The 22069-nt window shown below is 42.7% G+C and overlaps 2 protein-coding genes and 1 long non-coding RNA gene across 9 annotated transcripts; 1 reads left to right on the top strand and 2 right to left on the bottom strand.

The window, feature by feature from the left end:
- Positions 1 to 815: 815 nt before the first annotated feature.
- LOC127596880 (uncharacterized) lies at positions 816 to 1373 on the bottom strand. Its single transcript, XR_007961577.1, has 2 exons — positions 1206 to 1373; positions 816 to 1095 (listed from the first exon to the last, which is right to left on the bottom strand). It is a non-coding gene; the product is annotated as an uncharacterized LOC127596880 (long non-coding RNA).
- Positions 1006 to 17838, top strand: csde1 (cold shock domain containing E1, RNA-binding). Of its 6 annotated transcripts, none has more exons than XM_052059738.1 (21): positions 1006 to 1379; positions 2508 to 2782; positions 3815 to 3997; positions 5356 to 5554; positions 5638 to 5747; positions 6823 to 6909; positions 7765 to 7862; positions 7949 to 8030; positions 8448 to 8576; positions 8673 to 8798; positions 8900 to 9115; positions 9244 to 9384; positions 9454 to 9618; positions 11102 to 11209; positions 13359 to 13537; positions 13647 to 13759; positions 13848 to 13967; positions 14053 to 14231; positions 14311 to 14474; positions 14579 to 14711; positions 16480 to 17838. In XM_052059738.1, exons 2-21 carry the CDS (start codon positions 2657 to 2659, stop codon positions 16525 to 16527), a joined length of 2706 nt encoding a protein of 901 aa, XP_051915698.1. In that variant the 5' UTR covers positions 1006 to 1379; positions 2508 to 2656; the 3' UTR covers positions 16528 to 17838. The 6 variants fall into 6 exon arrangements, with proteins under 6 accessions (XP_051915698.1, XP_051915697.1, XP_051915696.1 ...); XM_052059737.1 differs by having other exon boundaries at positions 13848 to 13971; positions 14054 to 14231; XM_052059736.1 differs by having other exon boundaries at positions 5638 to 5804.
- Positions 17352 to 20752, bottom strand: rassf11 (Ras association domain family member 11). 2 transcript variants are annotated; one of them, XM_052059807.1, is made up of 3 exons: positions 20622 to 20752; positions 20139 to 20251; positions 17352 to 20051 (listed from the first exon to the last, which is right to left on the bottom strand). In XM_052059807.1, the coding sequence occupies exons 2-3, from the start codon at positions 20239 to 20241 to the stop codon at positions 18781 to 18783; spliced, it is 1374 nt and encodes a 457-aa protein (XP_051915767.1). In that variant the 5' UTR covers positions 20242 to 20251; positions 20622 to 20752; the 3' UTR covers positions 17352 to 18780. The 2 variants fall into 2 exon arrangements, with proteins under 2 accessions (XP_051915767.1, XP_051915768.1); XM_052059808.1 differs by lacking the exon at positions 20622 to 20752 and having other exon boundaries at positions 20139 to 20267.
- Between the last annotated feature and the right edge of the window lie 1317 nt (positions 20753 to 22069).

Genomic DNA, 22069 nt, shown 5'->3' with positions numbered 1-22069 from the left:
TGTGTGTGAGCACACAAACATCCGACACATGAATCGAAGTCAACCCTTTTATTTTATATGGGCAGCACACATCAGGAAGCTGTGCTAGCTTGCCTGTGAAAGGTTTGTTGCCCTTACAGCCACATGCTTCAGCCTATACATACATACACAGTGCACACTATGATTTTTATTCATTTTAACGCTGCAAGGCGAAAAAGTCAAACATGTTAGCTACTTGCCTCAAGGTCTTGTGGGATTGGAAACTCACCAAAAATTATGCATACCTCGCTTTAATAAGATTGTTGCCATCTATGCCTGCTCTGAACCTCTCCACCCTGCTCCCAATGATTTGACTCAGTCTTTGTGAGTGGCAAATTGCAATTATATTCCAAATGCAATTATCTTCAGCCTTATCTTTTTTCTTTTTTTTTTAAAGTTCAAGTCACACGATATGTTCATTGCACGCAACTCCACACGCATCAACACCGGGCAGTGATAGCATGGAACTAAATCATATATTGATAGTATACATCATAAACATGACGTATAGTTAACTTAGGATGCGTAATAGCCTTTTTCCTCCGGCCAATTGAAATCCAGGGACAACACTGTCGTGTTGTATTTTGCTGTGTTTTGAACCTAAACGTCTGTTTATTTTCTTGTTTGAAAGAAAATTAACGGCTCGTCCCTGTCGCTGTGTTTCTATCCCAACAGTATGAACTGAAACGGGACTGAAATTTTTTTTGTACCATCCGCAACTGCTTCAAAGTTCAGATCACAAGAAAGAAACCGAAGAGAAATTTCCAAAAACAAAATAAGCAACGTTGCAACTCCCGAGACTCCCAAGATATGTTGGCTCCATGATCATTTCAAGGGTTGAAAACAACAAAGTGTAACCAAATCCTGACTTGACCAAAGACCAACATCAGGCCAGTCTACAAAAGCCGAAGAGAAGCAATCCTACGCCCCAACCTATTGTGAGAAGACAACTGATCTGAAACCAGAAGTTTGTGCCTACTCAACAGCTTTGACAAAGCACACGTCCCAACGCTGCTCCTAGCTCTCCTCATCCTCATCACACCACCGACGACACCGGGGTGTAGAGTGAGCTGCTGTCTGCTAGTTTATTTTTTTATTTTTTCCTCATAACTTCCCACACTTCAACCCCCCTCTGTTCGCCCACCGTTTTTCATCCAGGATTCTTTTTCCAAGCCGTGTTTTTCTACCTTTGCTACATTTCTTCCTGCTTTTGCTTGCTGCAAGCATCTACAACTTGTGCCACGAGCCTGTAACAAGTGTGCGCGCGTGCGTGTGTGTGTTGGACCGTGTATGAAGAGATCTGCAACAACGTATTAGTCATCAAGAACCTGCGAAGTACCTTTTCAAGACAACTGATAAAGGTGGGTCTTCATGTACAGTATTCTCAGCACAACATGTTAACCACTGTTTCGCTATGCATCAAATGTTTTTCCCCTGTTTTCAAGCTTTCTGTGATTTTTCCCAAAAGTTGAAGTTTGTTAAACCACTTAGCAAAAATGGTGGTTGTATTTCAGTCGTGTAACTCATCCATTAGAGACATTTTCAAAGGTAAACGACCAGTGTTTGGTCGGTGTAGCCAAATTTCGTAGGTGTATCAAAGAGAGCAGGAATATGTCCCAGACTTTCTGCATTTGAAGCGGTGGCATTTATTGTTCAAAACGCATAAATACTGATTTGCTATTGTGGGTTCAGCTTGGTAAGAAATGCCAAGTAAACGGTATAAATGTTTTGTTTCTGATTGGAACCCATTTGGTCAAGAATGTTACTGCGGCTAAAATGGGAAATCCTCAAAAAAGTACTGCATACACAACCCAACTGTTAAGTTTGGGTATTTAAAAATAATTCAAATGCATTTCTCACAGAAGTCTCCTTGAGCAACACTTGGAACACCCCTCAATTGCTCTAGCCTCCTAACTTGCTCTCCTCAGTGTTAAATGAATTTTCTGCAGCGTATCGGCACAGAAATTTGGTGAATGAGACCTTCGCCAAGGCTCAAGAACACGTTTGTGGAATTTGCTTTTACACTACGTTCTTGGCTCGCTACCGTACGGTGCAATTCACCTTGGCTTGAGGCTGTTGGGGTCCCACTTCAAAGTAGTACAGTGAGAACCTCCCAGTGGGTTCTCCCTTGGTCTACCCTCATTCACTCACTTAAATTGTCACAATTTCATCGTGTTTGATGCACACTCATTTTATGTAATCTTTTGAAGAAACAAAACATGTAATCTTCAAAATGTTAATGATACTTAAATGATCCAAAAGTTGAACCAAAAAATTGTGTATTTCATTTTGCTGTGGTTGATTACCTTTGATAGAAAACGCCGTGCACTTACGGTTGATTCAAGGTATGTTCTAAGTATTAGTTTTCGGCATTCTGTACACTTCCCCATCAGGGAAGAGCCCGAACCCCCTTTCCCGCTTTGTGAAATTGTGTCTGGCTGACCAATTTGCCTCACCCATCTTGTTTGTTCCTCTCTTCGCCCCTGCAGACATCCAGCGGTGTATCATTGGGTGGTTTCATTAGAGCTACGGTAATCATTTACCATCAAGCAAAAAAGAAAAAAACAGTCACTTAAAAGATACTTATCGAAATCAGCGAAAGTGTTCAAGCAAGTGTGGTTCGAGTTTATGGGAAAATATGGGCAGCCCCTGGAAAGGCTTTGTTGAATTTACCATGCCTGCGTCGCCACCCACCACGTTCGTTAGCGCTGACCTGAGCAGCACATCCCCAGTCGGACTCAGCCTGTCGCCATATGGCCGATCTGTAAGTTCCACATTGCCACCTCCTTTTCTAAAACGCCCCACTGCCCTTCCATCGAATGCTCATCCACCCTTCCCATTGAACGCCCATCAGCCTGCCTTGGCCCCCCCCCACGTCTATCTATTTGCTGTGAATGGCACTCCAACCTTCCATCACCTCTGGGCTCCAGAGACTAGCCTCTGCTCGGGAGTATTGTTCCAGGGTGGCTGTTCCAAGAAGAGTATCAAACTTTTCACGCCTCCTACATATCAGCCCCCCTCCACCCCTAAACAAATAAATACAGGTTTCCCAATTTCACCCAGACACATGCAAAGCACTGCCCACAAACCCAAGGCCAAGAAAAGGAGATAACTGGCCGTTGGCCGCCGAAGATCGATTTTTGTTGACACGTTTTAATGGACAATCAATATGAGAACCTTTCCACTCTTTGGACTAAGTTATTCATGACTGGGCCAATAAAAGAGGCTGATCTTGGACCCCCTCCTCTCCCCATAACCCATCACTCATCAACACTCTCCACTGTAGATGCACTGCTCTTTGTCTTTTCCTTTGATATTCCCTCTATAGTGTAATAATTTGACTCTTCCAGTACCCTTTAGGATGCTGCCATAGAAATGTTTGATCTGCACTGCTTTAAGTTGATTTTAGTTTTTCTTCTTCCGTTGTCGGGGAAAATCAATCAGAATGATGGGGGGGGGGGGTTAAAGTTTTTCCGTATAACCTTTTGCAATTGATTACCATGATGCTGAGCTATTATGTGGCAATGATGTAATAGCTGTTTCGAAAAGGAAAATTCTGCAGTATTTTGGCAAAGATTGGATGTTGATATTTTGAGTACCTTTTGGTACTACAGTACTGTACACTGAAAACTGCATCTTAATTCGTTAAGTGGTTGAACGTAGTAAAATCATCTGAATCCAGGTGATTTTGTGCAGCCACTGAAAAAAAAAGTAAATTCAGCACACCATTTGTTTCAGTGTGCACGACAATCTCTACTGTCTGCATCAAGGTGGTAAAAATGCTCCTCTCCAACAGCATAGCCAAGTGCAAGCCAAAATGTCAAAAGTGGGAAGGGGTACTTCTGAGCCCCCGGTGGCTCGCAGCACCGGCGCATCCACCTCGACCGCTCCCATGTCTATTCCCCGCTCCTCGTCAGTCTCTTGCCACCACCTGTCAGGAAGTAAAAAACACAAGCGGACTCCCTTGTATCAGAGATCAGTAAGAGGGCATGCTGGGTGTCCAGAAGTATTTTTATAGTTCTATAACATCATAATGTATCATGTGCCTTAACAGCATGAACTGTGCGTGGTGTTGTTTAACCAAGGTGTGTGGGCTGCCCCCACCCCCCCTTCTGGGTTTTCTTAGTGAGCCACAACTTAGTTCAGGGTTTCTCCAGTTAGAGCGGTTCACTGCAAGAAAATATCTTAAAGGCAAGTTTGAACATCAAGATGTATACCGTGTATTGTAATTCAATGCCAAATATTTTAAGGCCGTCAAATAACTGACAAATATAAACATTTTTTAGTCTCCCAACAAATGTTACTGATGATTTTCACATTTAACTGGACGTATTGTTAAAACATTTCTAGAACTTGTATTTCCTAATTTATCTGTTTAATCCAAGTCAATTTTATTTCTGTAGCACAACAGAAATGTTCTCGGGCTAGTTAGAACACATACACAGCAGGTCAAGGACCACACTTCTCGCTAATTAAATGACTGAGCCTTTGCGTCCAGTATTGTCAGGCCTCCTTTTGGCCTTCTTCCCTCCACCTTGCAAAAAGTAATCGTGCCAAGGTTAGAACTAGTGCTGTCATTTTTACCGGATGTGGCCCACCTAATTTGCCCATGTCTGGGTTTCAGACTAGAAAGGGAGAAAGACAGACACATTGAGAGAGAGACAGATGTAGTTGTTTATTTGTTAGGGTCCCCTTTAGCTGTGCCTTTACGCACTGCTAGTCTTCCTGGGGTCCTCTTAAAACCATCTATACATCCAATCAGTCTAGCTGTTTCTGGGGCGTAAATTCACACAAAGGCTTTCTGTGTAATTCCAGTGGAAAGATGAATGAATTACTTAAACTTGCTCTAGTTAAATGACAGGTTTTTGTTATACTAACCATAAAATGGTTCTGGGTCTATCAAAACGCGTCTGTGTTTAGATCTGGACCAAAGTCGACCCATACAGGATGTCTGACAGTAGAGGGAGCAGAGCAGGTTTTGTTTTACTGGAAAATGGAACTGTATGGCACTTGTTACTGTACTAATGACTTTCAAACTACAAATTGAAACTTTTTACTGCATGCAGCTTAGATCATTCGTGCAACACCGTTCTACTTATGTATGGGTTGAATTGTTTTGAAATTAAGCTGTCAGTGTAATGTTTGCTGTTGTACAGAGAAACTTATTGAGTTGTTTTTTTTCCCCCTTCCCACTTTTTTACGTGTGTTGTATGCATGGTTTTGCAATTCTTTTTTTATTTTTATTTTTGTCTTACCGTTGGCAGGGAACACTTGAACACTTGTTTTACATTTCGGATTGTCTGCGATGTTAACTCCAAATTCTTTCCTCTTCCCCAGATGAGTTTTGACCCAGGAATGCTCCATAACAATGGGCACACTGCATATGCTAATGGTACAGGTCCTGGCATTAGAGAGATGGGAGTGATAGAAAAGCTTCTGAATTCCTATGGCTTCATCCAGTGCTCTGAACGACAGGCTCGTCTGTTTTTTCACTCTTCACAATACTGTGGCAACCTGGAGGACCTCAAAATAGGAGGTGAGGAATATTGGACCCACACAAACTTGTGTGCTTGCTTCTGCCAACACCAAGTTATTTTTCCTCTGCTGTTCTCTTCGCAGATGATGTTGAGTTTGAAGTGTCCTCTGACAGGCGCACTGGCAAGCCCATAGCAGTGAAGCTGCTAAAGATTAAGCCAGAGGTGCTGCCAGAGGAGCGCATTTCAGGCCAGGTGGGGCCAGACTTGCACGCCTATCCCTTTACTGTGCTGCATGGTTATATTCATCCAGTTAAGGAACACCGTTTTATATTTGGTTCTGTCCTTGTCTGTCGCCTTAAAATGCTTAAGTTGTGTTGACGTTTTTCAAGCGTATGAATGAGTTCGCCATGCAATCCAGTATGAAAAGACACAAACACCAAAAGAGACACAGATCGAGCTGCCATAGCACCACCAATTGTACATTGAGAGCCGCAATGCATAAGCTGTATTAAAAATTCTGCCGCTAACAAAGTATGAACGAATAAATACTAAGACAAACTAAAACAACTTTCAGTATAATGCCATAAGGGTAGTCGCCATTGAAAAGTGCAACAAGGAGCAAAAAATGTCAAAATTGAGCTTTATGTTTTAAAGGCAGGAATTTTCATACAGCGACTGTATTTTCTTACATCAATTGAGCCGAATGTTGCATTAGCGTGTTGTCCTTCATACTGTGTTTTCTTGGGCTTTGGGATGTCTGGAAGATTAATCGTCATGCTCAAATGGTCTGTAATTGGGGGTCAATGCCCTCATTGAGTATATCTCAATTGAGGAGTCTTCCAAATGGAGTTGATTTCTTATAGACCATAGTTCCTTTTGCAGCAGAATGTGGATGAGTAATAATCCATCAATCAAACGAACATGTCAACATTCAAGAGGACCCTACGTTACTCTGAGCTCTGTCATGCTCTATGCAGACTAATGGATAGCAATTCGAAAATGGATATTTTGTGCCTGCACGAGATTGATTACCATCTCAAAGACAAATCAATCATTGTAGAGCAGCCCGCACGTTATCTTTTAACAGCCCACAATCACAGCTGTACCCTTGAGCAAGGCATTTAAATCCCCAGCTCCACTTTGGCCAGTGCGTCACGACTGGTGAGCGCTTGTGTTCATTGTCATGGTAAGTGGCAGTCAACTTAGGTTTGAGTGTGTGCTTGTGCGTATGTGTGTGTGTATGTGTTCATGTTTTCAGCTTAATTTTAGAATCACGTTTTTAAATTTGGCAAATATGTTTGTTAAATAACGACCTTGTTTTGTATAGGTTGTCTCCTCAATTCCTGGAACTTTAGACGGGAAATCCGCTCCCGGCCAGGTGCCCACTGGAAGTGTCTGTTATGAGCGTAATGGGGTAATGTGTTAAGACATTTCCGAATTATCCATCTCTCCAATTTCATGGCAACACACAACAAGCATAATTTTGTTTCATGTTTTGACTGCTTTCTGTTCGGCCGAGCTCAGACTACACAAATGTAGCCCAAATTTAACCTGACAAGCGCGTCGCAAGCATTTCCACTGTCATGTCGTATAACATAAACGATTGGTTGTCTGGGATGCTTCGCGGCCATGACAGAGTGTCTGGCGTGTCTGATTTGTTTTTGTTTGGTTTTTCGACATATTGTCGTGTAACTTGTCCTAAGTGGCCACACAATTTGTTCTTAGACATTGATTCAATAGTGAGATGGAGCAAAACGGCTGTCACTGTTGACCAACTTGCTCAAGTGCCCTTTTCTGCCAGACATATATCGTGGGACACAAACACAGGTCCATGTTTTGGCACTATGCGCTCGATGTAAAAGGCAAGCTCTGATAACTCGTGTGCATTCTTACTATGATGCCGACGCATATCTCACTACTGTTTTATAATCCCGCCGTTGCAAGTTAGCCCTCCAGCCGTCCCAGCAAATGTTTTTAGTCAGCTCTTGTGTTTACACTGTATAGAGTGCCGAGCCAGAAGCTCGTGCCCTCTGCTCTCTTTGTTCCTGCGGAGCCGAGCTCCGTGCCAGGAGCCTCGCCTCGCTCCGCCCATGCAGTCCCTCCCGTGCGCCGCCCCCGAGAAACGCACATGCAAAATTCTTGAGTGCAAACAGCACGATCACAGACTTCATCTGGAGTGCGATTTCCTGATTTCGTACATGTGTTTAATTTAAGCAGGCCGCATCCCATCCCTTATATCCAAGCTTGACAGTGGGTTTGATTTCCGCAGGAAGTGTTCTACCTTACCTACACTCCGGATGATGTGGAGAGCAATACTCACCTGGACACTGGTGACAAAGTCACCTTTTATATGGAGACTAACAAGCAGTGAGTTCTCACTCTCTGTCTTTGTCATTCGTGTTTCCCTTTTTCCAATACGATTGCATGAACTCTATCCACATCCTGTTTTTCAGTACTGGTGCGGTCAGCGCTCGTAATATTCAACTTGTCAAGAAAAAGCACATGAGGTGCCAGGGTGTGGTGTGCGCTACAAAGGTAATCGTCACCGATAACATTGTTTGACCCGAACACCAAACACTCGACTTGAATAGTCGAGCAATAATTGTAAGTTATTTAAGCCTAGACTCTCTGGTGGTTTCATAATGTGCAAGGCTCAAAATTACTTTTCTCTTTGAGAAGTTTTGCTGATCTGTGACCCCATTTGCTGAGTAACTTTCCACTTTTGAGGACCATTTTTTGGGGGGTGGGCAGGTTATTTCAAGTCCCCGAAGCAAGGGTTTTATTAAAAAAATAACATGACAATATAAGTGAACAATTGGGTTTTCTTTTTACACTTATTAGACAGATCCTATAGGTGTAATGCATGCCTACTGTGATTTATCAAGTTTTTGCAATTATGCAAATGTTAGACATGCATCTTTTGTCTTATTTAACCACCCGTTGTCTTTCTAGGAAGCTTTTGGTTTCATCGAGAGGGCTGATGTAGTAAAGGAGATCTTTTTTCACTACAGTGAGTTTAAGGGCGATCTTGAGGCCCTGCAGGCGGGAGATGATGTTGAGTTCACAATCAAAGACAGAAATGTAAGGATTCTCCAGCTTTTTTACACGACTTTGACTCCCCATGTTTTTACATGAATCTCGCGTGACCTCTTGAACCATGTGTTCCTGTGATCATAGGGTAAGGAGGTTGCCACAGAAGTCAAACTTCTCCCTCAAGGAACTGTAATCTTTGAGGATATCAGCATTGAACAGTTTGAAGGAACCGTCACCAAGGTCATCCCTAAGGTTCCCACTAAAAACCAGGCAAGTCGATTACACCTCAAAAGTTGTTTCTAGAGTAGTCGTTTTAGAAAATAACTTGACACACCTTTTATCATTGGTCGCTCTTTCTTTTGCTGGCACAGAATGACCCTCTCCCAGGCCGTATCAGTGCTCGAATTGGATTCAGTGACAAAGAAATGCCGTTTGGTGAAAAGGACACAAAGTCAAAGGTGACTCTTTTGGAGGGCGACCATGTGCAATTCAACATCTCCACCGACCGCAGAGACAAGCTGGAGAGGGCGACCAACATTGACATTCTCTCTGACTCCTTTGATGTTACTAAAGAGACTCGTGAAATGGTGAGCAAGACAAAACATTGGCGGGGTGTTGTGGCGACACGGTCCTTGAGGGAAATCACACTTAAGAGATGCAAATTTGTGGTTTCTTGTGGAAGACATGTTATCCAGACTAACGATTCTTATTTCAGGGGGTGATAGCTGCTATACGCGACGGCTTTGGCTTCATTAAGTGTGTAGATCGCGACGCTCGGATGTTCTTCCACTTCAGTGAAGTCCTGGAAGAGAGCCAACTGCACATATCTGATGAAGTGGAGTTTACTGTCGTGCCTGTACGTTACATTTCCCCCATAACGCTGTAGACCAAATGAAGCTCAGTCTAATTATCTTATCTTTGCTAGGATATGCTCTCTGCTCAGAGGAACCATGCCGTGCGCATCAAGAAGCTGCCTAAGGGCACAGTGTCCTTTCATACACAGTCTGAGCAGCGCTTTGTGGGCGTGGTGCAGAAGGATGTCGTGTCAGCCACTGCGAAAAATGCCAGTCCAAGCAAGGTCAAAGAGAAGGTACCGTATCATTAATTTGAACAGATAATGGCAATTTAGCCGTGTTGCATTTTAAAAAGGGTTGCTCGTGGTTCATGTTATTTTTTCCCCCTTTTTTTTTTTTTTGCTTTCTTTTTCAATGACCACTTCTCTTCCCTCTTATGGTTAGAAAAAAGACAAGGTAGGACTCAAGAGTGCTGCATGGAGCAAAAATCAATTATATGACACAACAACGCAAGCTGAACATTTTTAGCAGGGCTCCAGACTAACTTTTTTTTAGTGTGTGTAGCACAAGTTTGTCAGAAACAAAAAATATTCAATCTTAATATATATATTTTTTAAATCGCACATGTGCAAGTAGATGCTGTAATGTACTTGCAAGGTCCCAAAAGATTAGAGGCAAAATGCCCAGATGTCGGGCCTGTCTGGAGCCCTGTTTAGGTTTGAGAATTTTTGTCTAAGATGTGCCTGTTCCTCTCATCTCTTTAAGGGTAAAATGGTAGGCAAGGTTGGTTTCTGAAGACACAAAGGTTGCTTCTTTTTTTTACTTTTGCAGCTGACAGCATGCATTTGGTCACCATTTAACTCATAGCGTTGTAAAGAACAGCAATTTAGTAAGACGTATGGCTGCAGAATTATTGAAAGTAAAAATAACATAATCATCAGTATGATTTAAAAGGGAGTATACAAAGTCTGGATTACGGCTGGGCGATTATGGGGAAAGGTGCAAGAATTTTGAATTTGACTTTTATTTGGTCTCCCGTAGGAGAACCTTTTTTTTTTTTTGTTTTTGTTTTTGTTCGTTTGTTTATTGAACATAAAACATATACAGTAATAATTTGACAGAAAATAAGGTAGATTCTCGGACGATAGACCCTCCTTGCTGCTACATGCATTGGACAATACATACCACATATATTGGACAATACATAGAGCAGAGCAGTGAGAAAGGTCAGTCAATATTGCAAACAAATGGGTTAACTTGGCAACTCCGAGAGCTTTTGTTAACTAGCTCCTCGCTGTTTACAGCCATGTTATTGGATGCCAGCAATACATGTTTCCCGGGACATGCTTTGAGCTCTGGAATCCATGAAAAATTAATTTATCCTACCAATCCTACCAATTTCTTTCAAGCAATAATTACCCGGCAAACCCTTTGACACACTTCCCAACTATTTTCACGGGGAAAGCTAAGGTTCAGATTACAAGAGAGCGTTACTATAGCAGACGTATCTGCCATTGCCCATGCCTTTACGATCTTACTGCGAATCTTCACTAAGTGCGTTATGAGTTTAGCTCACATGCACGTAATATGTTTAACAAGCTCTTCAATCATATGATCCATTTAACTTGTGTGTTTGATGTGGCTCATGGATAATTGTTATTTAGAAGAGTTGTTGATTACCATTTTGATCCGCGCGGTCATATACTTAACCACTCCATTCTCTAAAATAGCAAATTGAGATACAATTATATTGGATTGAATAAGTTTGTCGCGTTGTAGGAACCAGAGGATGGAGTGATCGCCTACGAAGACTGTGGAGTGAAACTTACTGTGACATACCATACAAAAGATCTGGAGGGATCACCTCGTCCACAGGTTGGAGACAAGGTATCATCTGATCAAATATTTTGACATGCCGTATTTCACGACTATTCGACGCACCGTACGGTTGGGCGCAGTCTCATTAATGGGTGACATTTCTGTATTTTACACATAGACAGACCGCACTGTACCAATGGGCGCAGTTTTACAGTGGTAAAACATACGCCAGCTTAAACATACGGCATGCATGCGCGCACGCTAACACGTTAGCTTGAAGCATACGGTAGCATGCCAAGACATACAGATACAAGCTAAAAACACGTTTTTAAAAAGGCAACGAAAGCAGAACTGAGTTCGGGTGTATTTTATTTAGCCATCGTACAATGTTCTCATGTTTTTCGATTAATCATCACCCAGAAATCCATCAAAGTCCTCATCCTCTGTATCAGAAGCAGAGGACTGCACATCCCAGTTGTCATTGAACGCATCACATGCTAGTGTGAGTTGCTACACATTGCCGAGCGGAAAGAAGGAGCAGCAACAGCAAAGTCAACATTTCTCTCGTGTGAAGCTTTCTCACATTTGAAAGTAAAGAACAGAGCGAAACATGGTGGCAGCGCGTGTGTGTGTAGAAAGAATTGAACAATTGTGCAAGTAACGTAATCCATCAAAAACGCCGCGTTCCCTCTCGTTGTTGCGTATTGTGGCGTAACTCGCCCAGCGCTGCCTCTCACTCTTTGTAAAGTTGTGTTTGCCACCGATCATCCATTGTTCCCATGCCGTTCGCAACTTTACTGTGAACGCCCGGTTGATGCCAATGTCCAGCGGTTGGAGTTCTTTAGTCAAGCCTCCGGGAATAACGGCAAGCTCAGAGTTCATTTGCTTGACTTGGTTTTTCACCGCTGCTGTGAGATGGGCATGCATGCCAAAAGCATAACCGGTGGCTTTAAGTTTGAACTGAGCTTCGTAGGCCTGTCTCTTTGTCGAATTTATTTTCAGGGGTTCTTAGAAACCAAAACCGGAGTTGTTTTGCAACAATGCACATTGCCACACTCTATACAGGTGTTGGTAACTGCTTGCGGCGTCCCTTTAGCGTCCACTTACACGCCCACCCTTCACCATTGGCGGACTGCTCCCCAGCTTGCCTGTCCTCTCTCTATCTCTCTATCCATCTATACATACATGCATACATACACACATACACACATACACACATACATACGCACGCCCACCCTTCCCTGATTGGCCGACTTCTTTCCCGCATGCCTGGCCACAGTCACTTCCGCCTTTTCTCTATATAAACAGCGTGTCGGCTGTCAGTCAGATTTTGGAACTCAGTGCATACAAAGGATGCTCCACACCATAAGGCGTCCTGTCCATTTTGGAGAAAATATAAGACTTTTAATGGCGCCTTATAGTCGTGAAAATACGGTACTTTTTTGCTGTAGTGATGCCCAGAGATTCTTTGAGAAACCTGACCATATAGAGAAACTTCAGAATATGTTTTAAATAGCTTTACTCTGATTTAAAACTGTGACGTGGTTCTTTAACATCATGACTACAGCATGTGGAACAAGCACTTACGAGGAGTCGTTTGTGATGACATTTTGCTTGCGCCTCTTTTGAAGAAATTGGTGATAGGCTTGCAAAGTGTGCTCGCTGTGCGGTACCGTACTGCGCATGCTTCAAAATGCTCACGCTTCGGACTTAAGTCATTCCATTCTATCCGTTCACCACTCAGCTGTAATATTAATCATACAGTCTTAACACCCATGTATGTGGTTGCTCTGTGCATTTCTTGTGGGAATGAATCGATCATAAAGACCTTAAGAGAAAGCCCCTTTTGAAAAAGGGAAACCGTAAATGCAGAAAATCTCTTTTGAATCGTGCAAGTATGGAACATTTTACATCTGATATTTTAAGATCACTCTAAATTGTCCCTAGGTATGATTGTTAGCGTGATTGGTTGTTCATCTCTGTGTGCCCTGCAATTGGCTAGCAACCAGTTCAGGGTGTACCCCCATTTACTGCCCGAAGACAGCTGCGAAAGGCTCCAGCACGCTCTACGACCCTTGTGAGAATAAGCGGATTAGAAAATTTAGGTTTTAAGCTTTCCTCTACAATATATTTATCTAGATGCGCTGCAAACAGAACCCTTTATGAATCAGCTCCTCAGTTGTGGTGAGTGTGTGACATGGTCACGTTCAACCTCTAGGTGGAGTTCTCTATCAACGAAGTGAAAAGAAGCGGCCAGCAGAGTGCCGTTTCCATCCGAGTGGTTAACCGTAGCGCCTGCGGTGGCAAGAGGCTGAAAGGCTTCATCGCCACACTGAAGGATAACTTTGGCTTCATCGAGACCGCAAATCACGACCAGGAGATCTTCTTTCACTATAGGTGAAGTTTTAAATTGAATTATTTATGATTTTGGAGAACTTGTTTCAGATTTTCTCAACAGTGATAACTACAATATTTGGTTAAAGTGTGTGTTGTTTCCAACTTTCAGTGAAATGTGTGGGGACTTGGATGATCTGGAGTTGGGTGACACAGTGGAATATACGCTATCCAAGGGAAAGGGAAATAAAGTCAGTGCTGAGAAGGTCACCAAAGTGGCTGCTGGTATGAGTTTGGATTAGTTTTGTTTTGTCTTGAACAAATGTCACTTTTCTTGCACACGATAAACAAGGGGAAAATGCACTGTTTTCAGTAAATGGCATTGGGGATGATGTTGGCACGACAGTGATGGTGGGGAAAATCATCCGTCCAATACGCAGTGTGGACCCCTCTCAGACAGAATATCAGGGGCTTATTGAAGTCCTTGAGGAAGGTGGGGCTGATCTTGCAGTTGCATTTTCATTGCTTGTTTTTTTAAGAGAAACCTTTTTTTTTCATCGACACTTTGGATGTTTCAGGTGGTGGTAAAGGCCAGAGTTATCCCTTTGGGATCATGGGTATGGCTAACAAGGTTGTCTGTCTGCAAAAAGGAGAACAAGTGAAATTCCAGGTTTGCACAATACCTCAGACCGGACAGAAGATGGCCTGTAATGTGGTGCCCCAACGTCGAGCCTTGGTGGAGTGCGTCAAAGACCAGGTTGTTGTCATGCACCAACTCAATACGACAGGATCTTGCTGAAAGAAAAGGAATCTGAAGTATGTTGTGCTTCTCCTAGTTTGGTTTCATCACATACGAAGTTGGTGACAGCAAGAAGCTTTTCTTTCACGTCAAAGAAGTCCAAGATGGCTTGGAGCTCCAGACTGGAGATGAAGTGGAGTTTTCAGTTGTCTTTAATCAACGCACAGGAAAATGTAGTGCCTGCAATGTGCGCAGAGTCAGGTAGGAGCATGTTGAGGGTTTCATTCATCAAATTGTAAAGTGTCGCATTACTGTTGTGGCTTGCTAAGCTAAACCTCCATTATCTTTTGACCCTGACATTGCAGTGAGGGGCCAAAACCGGTAGTAACTCCACGTCCCGACCGTCTGGTCAACAGACTGAAGAGCATCACTCTGGACGACTCTAGTGCCCCTCGTCTCGTCATCGTTCGACAGCCACGTGGTCCGGACAATTCAAAGGTACCTCAATCGGAATCTTTCTGTCTCACAAATACCTCCATGGATCCTTTGCAGAAATGTGTATCATCACAACATGCCATATGTAAAACTGAAGTCGACGTATTTATGACCTATGCACAGGATATGACTTGTCTGGTAGAGACGGATCAAAACAACCGCAATCGCCATGTCCATACGAATTAGCCTGTACTTGCAATAAGAGCGACGTGCGGTCCTGTGGTGGTTTTGTCCCTCTACTCAATTTATTTCTATTGAGACTTTGGGAATGAGCGCCCTTAAAAATGTTTTTAAAAATCATGACTCATTGAATTTTTAAGCAATTTTCATGCGGTTAGGTGGTCAAAAATCTGCATGTTGAATACGTTTCTTTTAAGGAAATAGTATGTTGAAAAACAGACGCTAGTTAGATGCACATGACCATCATCTAGCCAATATCCATCCATTATCGCAAGCCATTGATCCTTTTTAAAGTTTTAAATACAGTGATCCCTGGCTACTTCGCGGTTCGTTTATCACGGGTTCAGTGCATCGTGGATTTTTTTCAAACATATTAAAAAAAATAAAAGTACATTTTTTTAATTTTTACTTTTTTACATATCCATGGAGTACAGTACTGTATATGTGACTCGCTGTTGTTTTGCAGCTTCTTGCGGACCGTTTCCGGACTTTAAAAAAAACAACTTTTTTTTAACCTGTTTATGTTAATTGGACGCTACTTCGCAGATTTTCGTTTATCGCGGGTGGTTTTGGTCCCCATTAACCGCGATAAACGAGGGATTAGTGTATATCGTTTTATAAATAATGCCTTACAAATCCTAATAAAATAGCATTCATATGAACACAAAAGTACAACATAGCATATATTCGAAAAAAATTTGATTCAATTTCAAACTACACTGTTACATGTCACTGAAATCCAGGAAGTAGCACCGCTTTACCCAACTTTTGATGAGTGCTGCGGTTTCTGATTGTAGTGATTTTAGTTTTGAAACGTGGGGTAGATTCTCCAAAATAAGGACATAACCAATGCCAACAAAATAAAATGGTGGTTGTCATGTTGTCTCTTCCCCTACATATGGTCCCCCTTCAGAAACACAGTGACAGACGATCAAACTAACAGCCGAGACCTTTAAACTTTGTGTGCAACCATCAGCCTTGCAATATTTTGAGGTGCTTGATTGTAAACATTCATGTAATGTGTTGTGAAAATCCCCAATTATAAAAGTTACCCACCCAATCCGTGTCCAAATCGGTCGCAAATTTGATGAGTTAGGATTAGTTTATTGGAGCCTAGCACTTTGCTTCGATCAGTGTGAAAAGGGAGAACCTGCCAGGGACTCTTGGCGCAAATGGCTCCCTCTGGTGGTTTTACGTTTTTATGGCCACCAGCATCGGGTGGTGTTTGCCTTTTTGTTGAGAACTGTCCCATACTGATCCCGCCCACTGAATTTGATGCGTCAATGACAGATTTCCATTTCGCTCGCCATCAATGAATCTGGAAATAAATAAATCATTGAAATAGTGAAAGAAATATATATGGAGACATACAAGTAAATAAATATTTCAATGACATTTTTATCCAACAATTACTATTTAATGACATCTTTATTTAATTTGGGCACTCTTGAACCTTCTTGTTGAACAATACATTACGTAAGAATAATAGATTTTTTTTCATGGTACACAGCTTTTCTGGATATGTCTGGATATCACTTTAATGGAACATACGTGTGATTATTAACATGAAATTCAATTGTCTCCCACACAGGGCTTCAGTGTGGAGCGCAAGACTCGCCAGCCTGGTGTCATTGACTGAGCGACACTCTTTGGTGCTGGTCGAAGCGGGGAAGGGGGTCGGTTTTTTGGGGGGGGGGGAAGACTAGTGAACCCGATATGTCACGCTACGCTTAAAACCCAGAACGTACGCACACAATGCAGCAATTGGCCCACATAATTCATGGAGCCATGGATAATGCGGGGCAAGTTTTCCCCCCCAGCCCCACCCCTGCCCCCGCCTTCATCGTATGATGTTCTTGATGAGTGCACATGAGATCTCTTGAGCGTGTGCATGTGTGATGTATCATCGCTGTGAGTAGGGACAGGGGCTCGTCCCACTAAATCAGACTGTGTGGCCGTCTGTGCCCCCCAATTGTTTTGGAATGAGCGTTTTCTGGAATTCTGCACCTGTCAATGTGTCCATTTGTTGAGTTGATGTGAATGAGTGTGCGCGCATGCGTGACTGCATGTCTTTTGAGTGTCTTTTCCAAGATATTGTTTTCCCCGAGTTTGTTTGCTTCTTTACCTACAGACACTTGAAATGGTTTCTTTGTGAGATTTCTGCTACTGTATGCTTTCCTACAAAATGCATAAATTAAAAGTTCCCTCCATAAGGAGGATCATATTTCTCATGGGCGAGCTTCAACCGAGGATTTTTCTCTGCTCGTTTTTTTAGCAGTTTTTAAAATGCTTGACTTGAGAGCTTTTTGAAAGCATGGGTTGTGTGTGTGTGTATTTGCGATTCTAAGGGGATTTAATTTTACCAAGCTGGAGCCTTTCAATACTTTTTTTTGGTATTCACAAGCTCCACTAAAGCAATTTCTCCCAGGTGCAGAATTCCTTGTGGCATCTTTATATCTGCAATTCTTTTTTTTTTTTTAAGTATTATTATTTGCACATGTTGCTTTTTCCATCGAAACTCATTCTTCTATGAGAAACAAGGTGCCTAAAAAAACCTACAAGCAAAATAAAGAGGGGGTAGTGGGGCTTTAAAAGGTTTGTTTGTTTCCCAGCCAGCCACCGATATAAAGAACAATCTTAGAATGGCTTTCTTGTTAAGTAGAGATAATGATATGCATCCCAAACCTCTGGGTTAAACAATACTGTATGTAATGTGTGCTTTTTTTCCCTTAGTTAAAATCAGACTTCATATATAAGAGAACAAATTTATGGGGGGGGGGGGGGAGTAAAGTATTAGAAACTACGTCTAAAAACAAAAAAGGAAAAAAAAACAACAGAATCAGGATCAGTCTGCAGAGATCACTGGGTTTCAGTTGAACCGCGTACAGAGGTTCCTATGTACGTTAATGGTCTTGAATGAATAAGCAAATTAAAGTTTTATGAAAATCAAGTGGTGGTATTTTTTTTTTATTTTTTAACTTCCATCAATGACATCGCATAGTCGACCTGCCTGGCACTTGAAAGATCGGACGATAATATAGTAACTTTTTTGTAAGGTCCCCTTGTGATATACAAAACATTTTTTCCAAACTAGTAGCAACTAGTTAGCACTCTGACATCACGGTGCAGGGTTCAATTCCGGCTTGAGCCTTCCTGTGTGGAGTTTCAATGTTCAACCCATGCCTGCGTGGGTTTTCTCCGGGTACTCCGGTTTCCTCTCACATTCCAAAAAGGATTAAAAAAATTTCAAACTGATTCTGTACCAGGGACATGCAAAGCCGTTTGGGGGGGCAGGTGCTCAAAGTTAAGAAAGGACCACATTGAACTTTTAAAATTGTAAAAACAATATAACAATGTACACAAAATTCAAATTTATGTCCATTCAACAAAAATTTATTGCACGCTACTGAACATTTGTCTCAGCAAAAGGGCTCCTTTCATGGAAATGGGGGGGGGAGGGGGGGGGGGGTAAAGGTCAACACTAAAGACAATGGAGGGAGATATCATAGTCACATTTGATTTTGTTTTAGGCCAGGAATAAGATACAAAGACTCTCAAAAACCTGACAGTATCTTGCAGGCGCTTGACCTCAGAATACTAAACACTTGCTTTTTAGGACACTGGGGGCACTTTGGGCATCATTGGAAAGGGGCATTTCTTTAGTCACCCGTGACCCCCGCCCCACCCCCCATGGCACAATACGGAAATAGATTAAGTGTGGACACTGGTAAGCAGTAACTTTAAGGTCGTCATGACAAAAACTCTTTTCACATCGGAGTAAGTGCAAGCAATGTTGGTTTGACGGCATTGGTGCTTCCTAAACATTTACATGACAAATATCAAAATAGCAACTAAGTGCCCAATAACTCAAACTGACTTTTCCTTTGCTTCATTAATCTTTGGTACTGCCTAAATAAATCGTGAGCTCCGAGCGGTGTATCTCAGTCGTCTTTTTGTTTGATTTGGAGTTTTGGCCTGCAGACCAGCATGCCCACCACTCCCTGAGCTCGGCCGGCCCGGTGGGCCGGCGCTCCTTTATCTGACTTGGGGGAAATGAAGCAGGAGAGGGGTTGAAATTTCTGGGCGTCCACTTCCTGTCACTATTTACATCTAGTTCTGTCTCAAAGAGCTGCCCTTTGGAGTTTTTGGTCCGATTTTCATCTGCAACTCGTCGGCCCCCTTTGGAGTCAACAATTTGCGCTTCATAGAAGTCCAGTTTTTGCATTTCGTTTTTGTAGTCTTCCAGTTTGGCCTTGCAATCCACAACCTTGGCTTTCATATCATGAAACTGATTCTGCAAATCTCTCTCAAACTCTTCTTCTGCCTTTAATTCGTTCTCCCAGAATCTGATCTGCTCCGTTTCTTCTTCAATCAGCTTCTGCTCTTCCCTGGTCCTCTCGCTTTCCTCCAGCTCTAAAATTTCATTGTCCACACACCCTATCTGGACCTGGAGCTTTTGAAGGTAGCTGAGCTGGCATATGATCGTCTCTCTTAGATGATTATTTTCATCTTCACTGTTGGATTTGGAGAAGCTGTCGAGTTTCTCTGCATGTGTTTTTTTGGACTTTTTATTTTCTTTCACCCTCTGCTGGCTTCCCATGCAACAAGATGTCTGATCCAAGTCGGACTTTGAGTTTCTGTGACCTCGGATTTGACTCTGTTCCCGCGGACTCTTCCTCGCGGCGGAAAGTGTGACACTCAGAAAAGTTCGTTGATTTTTTTCCGTCTTTTTCTTGCCACTTTCCTGATCGCGAGATGTACTATAAACTTGTGTTTTGCCGAGATTCTCCAGCCACTCCCAAGCCTCCTCCATGAAGGTCAGCGACTTTCTTTTGGGTCTTTTCAGGTGCTCGTTGTTCTGGTCTGTGTCGCGTCTCAAGCAGGACAGCGGGAAGCTCTGGCGATGCAGATTCAGCGACCCGCTGCGAGGCCAACCTCTAGCGCCGGTTTCTTTCCTCCGCAGTGGCGGACAAGGCTGGTGTCGGCCCACTTTGGCCCTGCTCATTTCGTCGGAAACTGAAGGGCCGCTGTGGAGCAAAGTGAGCTGGACGTCCTTGGCGTGCTCACCGTACTTCTTTAGCATCTCCAGAGGCCGCTCAGCTGGCGCCATGCACCTCTCGAAGTCTTTGAACGTCTCGCGTAACATGTAACGTCCAGGCTGGCCTGTATGAAAATGTTGGCATGGTTTTGTTTTTAACTTTATGGGGGTCATAAATATAAATGTATTGCTTCCACCAGATCGGCACGTACCCAGGGCTTGAGCCAACACTGTGACCACTTCTTGGCATGTTGTCTCATCTGTCACTCCGCAAACCAAACGTGGCAGACCGTCCACGGACACTTTGATTTCCATTGTACACAAGCTGAGAAGAAAAAAAAAACCTACCGTATATATATTTTTTTAAATAAAGCAGCCAAAAACAAATGGTGTGCTATTTCATCATTACCATTTGTTTTATCATAAGTAAACCCAATGTGAGTTGGACTGCGAATCAACTTAAAATGTCATTCACTTGTCATCTAAAAAAAACAAAAAACATCTGATCAAATAAAACCCAAGCCAATGTTCAGATCTCAATTACTGTTCAACATAATGCGGATGAAAACCTGCCCTGTCCTGGAAAAAAAAACAGCCCTCAATGGGAATATGAATCAAGTAACATATTCCCATGTTTGAGGTCTTGAATTTTCAAGCATAGTATATTCATCAAAAATTTAAAAAGGTCGACCTACCTTGATGTGGTGCTTGTGGCAAAGATGTTCGGAAGTGTCTGCTTGTCTGAGTACTCTGCTCTGGAGGGGAAAAAACAGACCTATTAAGAGTAATTAGAACTTCCTACGACATTTAAACAACCAAAAGGCGCCTTATGGTCCCACCCATATTGCAGTCGCTGACTCTAATTTGACCACATTTGTTACATTTTCAGCTTGCTGTCAAGTTTTTTTTTTTCTCTTATGCTCCACTGGAGGGTAGCGGATGAAATTGATTGTATAAGTTAGAAAGGCACAAGACATTTGAAAGTCCATTTAACATTGTTCAGTTCATGTAAATATAAACGTTCAGATGAGTGGAAATCTATTAATCACAATTCCAAAACTGAAAACTGCTAATGCAGAATCAAGGCGATATAGGCTCCAGTTTGACAAAAAAAAAGTACCGGTAGCTGTTTGCTGCATTCATCAGCATTTGTGCTGTTGATTTTCAATAATAAATCTAGTTCAGTAATTAAGTGGTAGAAGTACCACAAAGGGTTAGCGCGTCGACCTCACAGTGCAGAGGTCGTGGCTCGTGGGTTCGATCCCGGCTCTGACCTTCCTGTGTGGAGTTTGCATGTTCTCCCCGGGCCTGTGTGGGTTTTCTCCGGGTACTCTGGTTTCCTCCCAATTCCAAAAACATACATGGCAGGCTGATTGGTCACTCTAAATTGTCCCGAGGTGTGAGCTTGAGCGTGGATGGTTGTTTGTCTCTGTGTGCCTTGCGATTGTCTGGCAACCGGTTCAGGGTGCCCCCCGCCTACTGCCCGAAGACAGCTGCGATAGGCTCCAGCACCCCCCACGGCCATTGTGAGGATAAAGCTGATCGGAAAATGCATGGATGGATGGAAGTACCGCTAATGATACGCTGCGCTTCATTAAGTGGCACATGAAAAAATCTCTTCCTAAATACAGTTCAGTTGGACTTTACTTTGCATTAATTACCGTGTTCGACATACTTGCATTTGAAGTGTCAGCCTAATTTTGATTGATGTGTGATTCTTAAAAGTAAAACCCCTAGTTTTTCATGACCACTTAGGCCGACTATGCTACTGTGTATTTTAATGTTGTAGCTCTGTCAGTGCCGCCATTATGACCAATCATAATGGATCTGTTACGTGTTATTTCTTGGAAAAAGTTTGAGAATCAAGAACTAGATTAAGAACATCCAGTGTGCGAGCAGCTGTTGTCGGCTGTTCGAGGAGGCGGGATGGCGTTGCAAGGTAATATGATAGGAGGCGACCCCTCGGCTTGCATGTTGCCACATGTCCGTGTTCACTTTGGCAACCATTTACATCTCACTCTAAAAGTGATGATTGATTCATTCATTTGTCTACCTTTTCACTTTGAACCGGTGTCCTTCAAGTTCAACCTCACGTGGAAACCTTAGCAAAAGACCCCCCCCCCCCCCCGAGTGCGAGCTTTCA

The sequence above is a fragment of the Hippocampus zosterae genome, chromosome 2, assembly GCF_025434085.1.
Source record: "Hippocampus zosterae strain Florida chromosome 2, ASM2543408v3, whole genome shotgun sequence".
NCBI lineage: Eukaryota > Metazoa > Chordata > Actinopteri > Syngnathiformes > Syngnathidae > Hippocampus > Hippocampus zosterae.
This window is presented reverse-complemented; position numbering and strand designations above follow the sequence as displayed.

Excerpts from the sequence above, each read along its gene's own strand:
- rassf11 (XM_052059807.1), bottom strand. The coding sequence starts at position 20,241 with ATGGAAATCAAAGTGTCCGTGGACGGTCTGCCACGTTTGGTTTGCGGA. Across the intron at positions 20,052-20,138 it reads AGTGTTGGCTCAAGCCCTGG|GCCAGCCTGGACGTTACATG; the intron begins GTACGTGCCGAT and ends ATTTTCATACAG.
- csde1 (XM_052059735.1), top strand. The coding sequence starts at position 2,657 with ATGGGCAGCCCCTGGAAAGGCTTTGTTGAATTTACCATGCCTGCGTCG. Across the intron at positions 8,031-8,447 it reads GTGTGGTGTGCGCTACAAAG|GAAGCTTTTGGTTTCATCGA; the intron begins GTAATCGTCACC and ends TTGTCTTTCTAG. Across the intron at positions 9,385-9,453 it reads TGGAGTTTACTGTCGTGCCT|GATATGCTCTCTGCTCAGAG; the intron begins GTACGTTACATT and ends TATCTTTGCTAG.